The 8,105-nt window shown below is 45.6% G+C and overlaps 1 protein-coding gene across 1 annotated transcript; it reads left to right on the forward strand.

The window, feature by feature from the left end:
• The first annotated feature begins 5,115 nt into the window (after positions 1-5,115).
• LOC124660737 (protein translation factor SUI1 homolog 2-like) lies at positions 5,116-7,855 on the forward strand. The gene is made up of 4 exons (XM_047198553.1): positions 5,116-6,638; positions 7,120-7,331; positions 7,417-7,470; positions 7,557-7,855. Exons 1-4 carry the CDS (start codon positions 6,515-6,517, stop codon positions 7,599-7,601), a joined length of 435 nt encoding a protein of 144 aa, XP_047054509.1. The 5' UTR covers positions 5,116-6,514; the 3' UTR covers positions 7,602-7,855.
• Positions 7,856-8,105: the final 250 nt, after the last annotated feature.

The raw sequence follows: 8,105 nt of genomic DNA on the forward strand, positions 1-8,105 counted from the left end.
CTATGATTTCGAGCTACCGCCGAGTTCTACGTCGTGGACATCGTGACCTGCGGATGGACGGCCTCGCCGTCGTCAGCGCGCATGAGATCCTGGGGTGGATCAATCCACGAGGCCGACGGATCTGACCTCAAGGTTGCCGAAGCTGGCCTCTTGGTCAACGCCTCAGGGTCGCTGCATCTGACTTCGGGATCCTGCAGAAACTCGAAAGGGTAATCCCCACCATGCGCCCATCTTTCCTTCTCCTCTACTTTCCCCCGCATTATTACCAGTCCTGGAGTCTAAAATCTTCGACAGATGGGATTCTTTGACTGGCTTGCCGACCGCTGCAGGAGTACGACAGGACGCTCAAGGGGAGGCTGCACCAGAGCGACGTGCGCGAGATGCAGCGCTTCTGCTGCGAGTAATACTTCCAGGCATTTCAGAACGTAGCCAACAAGACCGACAGGTCAGCCCCTCTTCTTCCCCCCTGCTCCTCTCGCGTTCTCTATCTCGCCCCATGGATTGTAATGGATGCTACAAATTCCGTACTGAATTCCAATTCAATTGCTTGTTACTGTTGCTGTTATGTTCTGTCAGATATTGCAGAAAGGCAAGCTTCAAGTTTTTGCCAAGGAGATCGAGGCGCAGCTGTCCTCCCAGTTCTGGGACATCGCACTCTGTATCTCACTATCATATTTAGAACATAACTAATGATAGCTGTACCACTGTTTTTTTTTTTTTGGAATCAATGCATTGCATTAAACAGTAGGCAAAGCAAGATCGCTTGCCACTAGTTCAGTTACAAACGGAGCTACTCCGTCAGTTACAAACTCGGCTTCACCAGCCATCCCAGCCCCCTTTGCTGCCAGGGCGTGAGCAACACAGTTACAGGTTCTAGGACAGTACAAGACCTTAAAAGCAGAAAAATTACTACAGGCATAAGCCTTAATTTGCTCGATGACCATTCCAGCGCAGGACAGATCAGTTCTGTTGTCTTCCAGCGCATTCTTCAGGAGCAAAGCATCAGTCTCCAGGCACACTCTTCCCATGCCAAACGCCTGTGCAATTTTGAGAGCATGCTCAGCCGCCAAGGCCTCTGCCTGAAAAGCGTTCTGAAGATTGGGAATAAACCCAGCGGAGCAGGCAATCACATCTCCGTCTGCATCCCGAAGCACTGCGCCCCAGCCTCCCGAGAGCTCGTTTGGTTTGAAGGAGCCGTCAATGTTGACTTTGATCCAATCATCTTCAGGCGCCACCCACCTCTTCGGGACAGCTTCAGTATTAGTATTAGCTGCAGCTTCATTCAGTTTCAGAAATTCGTCCGCTTGAAATTTGATAGTCCAGGCAAGATCCTCACAAGGCTTTCCCCGCTTCCCTTCTCTCATATTGTTTCTTTCACACCACCAGCACCAAAAGAGAGTGGCAATGGTGGCGCTTTTTTCAGGTCTGAAACTCAGCAAAGCTTCAACAGTCTCCAAGGCAGTGGTCTTCTCCATTAACACAATTCTTTCCTCCTCCAGCCCACATAGCCTCCAGATTTCCTTGACCCGCTTGCACTTGAACAAAGAGTGGCCTCCGTCTTCATGGTGCGCACGGCACACCGGGCAAAGGGGGCTGATATCCATCCCCTTCCTTCGTAGGCTAGCACAAAAAGGCGTTGTGTTATGGGCCAGCCTCCAGATAAAATGTTTAATCTTGTTTGGCACCAGCAGCATCCAGATCTTCATCCAAGGAAAACCATTTGCGCCAACACCAGAGGCAGAAGCAATACCACGAGGTCCGGTCAGGTTCCTATGCATAATTTCCACCCAGTAAGCAGATTTTACTGAGAACAACCCTTTAGAGTCAAAGTGCCAGGCTGGGCGATCATGAACATCACTGTTCGTGGGTATAGCAAGGATACAAGCAGAGTCAGCATCATTGAAATTGTCCCTAATGAGGCCCTCATCCCATTGACCAGTAATTGGGTTAATCAGATCACTAACAGTTTTCAGCATGTTGTTCTTTGGAGTCGCCGGTAGCCTAGATATCCCTCTTGGGATCCAAGGGTCCTCCCAGATTTTAATAGAGCAGCCATCTCCGACCCGCCATATCATCCCCTTTTTGAGGACTTCTAGACCCTTAAGGATGCTTCTCCAGGTATAAGATATACCGGCCGACGCCGTCGCGTTCAAGCAATTCCCATCAGGGAAATATTTAGCTCCTAGCACTTGTGCGCATAGGGAATCTGGATTTTGAAGGATTCTCCACCCTTGGCGTGCAAGCATGGCCAGGTTGAAAGCATATATCTCTCTGAATCCCAACCCACCCTCAGCCTTTGGCTTCGTTAATTTCTCCCAGCTGAGCCAGTGGATCTTATTGGTCTTGTCTTGTTGACTCCACCAGTACCTGCAAATCGATGTGCTAATCTCATCGCATATGGTCTTGGTGAGGTCAAAGCAGGACATCGTGAAGGTAGGGATCGCTTGGGCCACCGCCTTGATCATGATCTCCTTCCCAGCACGAGAAAGAAGCTTCTCCATCCAGCCTTGGATCAAACTCCACACTCTGTCCTTTATGTGTCTGAAGGTCTTGGTTCTCGACTTGCCAACATGAATAGGCATTCCCAGGTACCTCTCATTCAGGGCCTCCTTGGTGATTCCCAGGCTTTCCATCACTTCCTCCTTATCCCCATTCTTCACATTGCTACTAAAGAAGATAGCAGATTTATCCTTGTTGATAGTCTGACCCGAGCAAGCTTCATACGTTTGGAGGATACGCTTCAGATGCTCTGCACTATCCTTATTAGCTCTGAACAAGATCAGTGAGTCATCTGCAAATAGCAGATGGGACACACTAGGGGCATTTGGGCATATTCTCACGCCCTGGATCAGGTTGTCCTCTTCAGCCTTCTTGAGCAAGCTAGAGAAAGCTTCAGCACACAACAGGAAGAGATACGGGGACAGTGGGTCTCCTTGTCTCAAGCCCCGTGAGGGAATGATTTCATCGGTAAGATCGCCATTTACCTTTATTCTATACTTGACCGTGGTCACACACCGCATAACGATGGCGACAAACCTCCTGTGGAATCCCAACTTCAGCATCATCGCCTCCAGGAAGTGCCATTCGACCCTATCATATGCCTTACTCATGTCCAACTTCACTGCCGCAAAAGCCTCCATTCCTTGCCTTTTATTGCGCATATAGTGGATCATCTCATATGCGATTAAGACGTTGTCCGTGAGAAGCCGACCAGGGACAAAAGCACTTTGGGCGGGCGAGATGATAGCAGGCAGTATCAACTTAAGCCTCTTGGCCAAAACCTTAGAGATGATCTTGTAGACCACGTTGCACAAACTAATAGGGCGCAAATTCTTTATACAATCAGGGTTCTTCACCTTTGGAATCAATGTGATCGACGTATTGTTCCAGTCTTTGGGCATCTCTCCTCCGTTCAAGAAATCCATGATTTCTTTAGTGATCTGCTCACCCACATCTACCCAGTAATGCTTGTAAAAAATCGCTGGCATGCCATCCACTCCAGGTGCTTTGAGATCTCCAATTTCTTGAAGGGCAGCCTTAATTTCTGCAGGGGAGAACTCTCCCAACAGCCCTGAATTCATCTCCCTTGTCACCTTGCAATCCACGCCCTGAATTCATCTCCCTTGTCACCTTGCAATCCACGGACTGAAGGATAGTTGAGTGATCTGTAACCCCATCAGACCTGAAAAGCTCAAGAAAATAATTAGTAATAAGCTCCTTCTTCTCCTCCTCCTTCACCGCCCAACCTCCATCCTCCTTCTTAAGTTTGTTAATTTTATTGACTCTTCTTCTATCCTTGACGCGAGCGTGGAAGAAGGAAGTGTTCCTATCTCCTTTCTGCAGCCAGTGGGTATGAGCACGTTGCTTCCAAAAGATATTGACTTGGTCCTCCAATCTCTCCACCCTATATCTCGCCACCTCCTCACCAGCCACCTTCTCTTTGCTCACTGGTTGTCTTCTCCATCTCTCCACCTCCTTTTTAGCCTTCTTGAGTCTCTTCTCCAGGCAGCCAAGGGTATTGTGGCTCCATAACTGAAGCTTCCCTGCCACCTGCTTCAGTCCCTCGGTTGAGTTAAAAGCACCACCCATTGCCTCTCTCCACGCCTCCTTCACCACTTGGTCACAGTGCTCCTCCTCCAGCCACTTTGCTTCAAATTTAAAGTTTAGCCTTCCCCTTCCCACCCCATCTCCCTCACCCCCATCACCATCTCCCTCCTTGTCGAAAGAGATAATCACCGGCCGATGATCAGAATGTCTATGCTCGCCATTCATCACCCTATGAGAGGTGAAATGAGTCCTCCACGCTTCGTTTGCCACCGCCCTATCCAGCCTCTCCTGGATATAATTTTCCCACCTGTGATTATTGTTGCGCCAAGTGAAAATATCCCCCTCATAGCCCAGGTCTTCCAGCCCACAGAAATCCAGAGCCTCCCTAAAGCTATCCATGCAAGCTTGAGATTTTGGCCTCCCGCCCTCTTTCTCATGCGCGAACAACACCTCATTGAAGTCACCGGCAACAATCCATGGGAGAGAGGCCTGGTTGTGCAGAATTCTCAACAGCTTCCACGTAAGAAACTTTTTCTCCGCACGAGGCTCCCCATAGATGCCAGTGAAACGCCACCGAAAGCCATCCTCTTGTTTGATCTCCAGGTCAATATGGAACCGTGAGAGATTTCGCAGCTCCACCCACAACTCCTTCTTCCAGAACACTGCAACACCCCCACTCTTCCCTTCGCAATCTCGGGCAACCATACATGTCATCCCGAGTAGCCACTTGAACCGCTCCATACGCTTTGTTGTTAGCTTCGTTTCGGACACGAACAAGACGTCTGGATCCTCGGACCTCTGGAGCTCCAGAAGTCCACGAACTGCCGGGGCATTACCGAGCCCCCGACAGTTCATCGTCACTATCTTCATTGATCACTGCAGGGCTGGAAACGCAGCCCCGCGTCTGAGTTGGTTTCAATTGCCTTCTCCACATCTATCTCCATCCCTTTCTGCCTCTTCACTCTTTCCTCCTCCACCAGGCCATCAACATCCATGGACGCACTATCTCGCTTGTACCACTGTTTTACATGTCAAAACCTCAACTTGAATGAACAGTTAGCTACTGACTTTTGTAGGCGTCCTGCTATTTGAATATAATAGTTACTGCTTTTTGTTTACTTAGTATCAACCTTGTAATTAAATAAAATATGCAACTCAACTAAACGTATGTGGCAGAATATGGCTAAGGAAAGAAGTGCACTGGCATTGAGTTCAATAGTTCATTGTTTTCCTGGTAAATACAAAATAGAACATGCACAAACAAAGAGAGCACAAGCTCTACGTGAACCTCTTATTGTTTCCAGTCCAGTTGCCACTGATCAGTTGCCTAGTTCTGTTTTTTGTTGCTAGCTATACATGTAGTGTTTTCTTTAATTAAAGTGTCAAGCTTTGGCCTTAGTAAAAAAAGGCTGATCTGTTTAGGTCTCTTGGTTTCAGTCAGATTGGAGTTGAACCAGGTTACAGAGTACAATTAGTTGGGTGCGTGCACTATTTATAGGCCCGCCGGTCATGTATTAGGGTGAGACAAGTTATTTTGTAGTTGAGAAATATACAGAATGTTGTCATGTTTGCGGCATTGAAATCTGTGTGGTTGATTTCTGTTGAAGAACTGACCTGGGTTTTGTGTTTCTAAGCCGGAAGATTGAAGGCAAGTTGGCTCTAATCTGTTGCCTATCCATCAGTCATCATCAACATTTTCCCTTGCTGTTAGGGTTGACGTGTTGTTCTGCTTGGTTTGCCTCAATCGCTGGTAACCCAAGCTATTGATTTTCTCTGCCTGATACTACTTTAATTGATTGAAGCTGTTGATGAGCTAGTGCTGTACTGCTGTTGTTTGTTAATTGAATTACTGCTGCTACATTTGAGATTGAGAGAGGAATGAATCCAGTACTCAGTTGTGCAAGTAAGGTACTGATCTGTCCCGATCTGCTAGTGGCATTCCACTAGGTGAAACAAATCCATCTGCTAGTTATTTACCTGACCGTGTTGTGTTTTGAGTACTAGTTTTGGACGTTTTTATTGTGAATGATTATATTCTTGATCAGCGCACCGTGAAAGATAGGGCCTACCAGCAGGGTGTTCGAATTACGTCGAAGTACCAATGTTGTAATGAATATTTGTCACTCACTTACTAGCGATCTTTATTCTACTTAAAATGTGCACTCTCATGGGCTATTTACATATTATTCCTTTTGCTTAATTTATGGAATGCTAAAAGGTTATCTTTGAAAGATTTACAACACTATATAGCTTGATATTGGCAATAATTGCTTCACACTAAACTACATGTTGCTTATATGTTACACCTTTTTTTGTTCATTTTTTTCCTACCACCCAATGTGCTATTTAGTTTCCAGCCGTACCTCCTTTCTACTTCTGTATGTTGTTAGTTAAGGGTCTTAAGATATATGAGTTGTAGCCGTGAACAACTAACCTGACTTTCTGTCTAACCTTCTAGACAGCATTGATGCTGATAGCTTGGGCTTATTTTCCACCATTGTCGTCTGATCTGAATCTCGCAGGCGACAGAGAATGCCAACCCACACAAGATTTTTTTTTGACAAGTACATCTACGTTCTCTACAAGAAAAGGTGGTGATCTGTAACCTTTCCTTGTCTGTTAGTACTGCATACTTGCAGCTGTTTTTGCTTGTTGTTCAGTTACTGTCTTGTTAGAGAGCTAGAGATTGGCTGCCAACACATGATTTTGTAGCATTTGCTCTTTTGGAGTTGTGTTTTTTGCACAGAATGGTAACCATAAACTGACAACATTTACTTGTCCTTCCAACTGGAACAAGTAAAGAATCGTTGGGGCAAGTTATTTGTTCGCTACATAATCGAACTAACCTTCGTCCATGAATATTAATTGATTAGTTCTTATCATGGGCTTTGGCTTGCTTTTAAACCTGCTATTTTTTTCATCTGGAAAGCAATAGAAGCACTGCTCTTAAGATGTATGTTCACAGATCAGTATGTTACATAAACATGTTACTTTTAGTTTGCCTGCAGTCTTCTATGGTTGCCTTTCATAAGCATCTACCCAGATATTGATGTCTTTGCATCTTCTGTGTAGATCCGTTTGCTGAGGCAAATGCTGAGGACTCTGGCGCTGGTGCCGGATCAAAAAACTATGTGCATGTGCGTGTTCAGCAGCGCAACGGAAGAAAGAGTCTGACAACTGTTCAGGGATTAAAGAAAGAGTACAGCTACAACAAGATTCTCAAGGATCTCAAAAAGGAATTCTGCTGTAATGGTACTGTAGTCCAGGATTCAGAACTAGGCCAGGTACAACGAAATTGTCTTTCTTTTTGGATCAAAGTTCTCTAACGTAAATGTGTATATGGTGATGAAATGATCTTCTACATTTCAGGTCATTCAACTCCAAGGTGATCAGCGGAAGAATGTTGCTACTTTTCTAGTTCAGGTAATTCATGATACCATTGCATTTTGTCATACTTATTGACTGTCGTGTATATATGTTAGTCTGATGATAATTTCTGTTTTCGCCAGGCTGGACTAGCAAAGAAAGAGAGCATTAAGATCCACGGATTTTAGGCAACACATAAATGCTTGTGTGTTGTCACAGAAGCTGGAAGTTATCGTATGCCTGGTATTCATATAAGACATTTGAATTAGTAGTGGTGCGAGGCATCTGTGGTTGATGCGTGCATTTAAGACTTGAATCAGTATTGGTGTGTTTGATGCGAGTTGGCATACCCTATGGTTTGTATGTGCTACCAGTATCAAAGTATGGTTTATCTGGGTTATTGTCTACTAAATAAATGTACTTCTGGCTTGTCATCCTGTAATCATTTGTCTCTAGTGTGCTGTGTGCTCTGTGATTTTCGTTTAGTTTGTTCTCTTGTTCAATTTTTCTATATTCTAGATATGATGCATGGATGGAAATGAGTTTATTGGGGCCATTTGCTTTTAAGCTTTGGCAATGTGATGCATGTTGATGCTAGACGGTCTGTGTGATTACAGTAGGTGCAGCGTCCAGACTTCATCATTTCATCATCTTGATCAAGGTTCCTCTCGTGCTGCTTCCAGCAGCATAGT

The sequence above is a fragment of the Lolium rigidum genome, chromosome 6 (genome assembly GCF_022539505.1).
Source record: "Lolium rigidum isolate FL_2022 chromosome 6, APGP_CSIRO_Lrig_0.1, whole genome shotgun sequence".
Classification (NCBI taxonomy): domain Eukaryota; kingdom Viridiplantae; phylum Streptophyta; class Magnoliopsida; order Poales; family Poaceae; genus Lolium; species Lolium rigidum.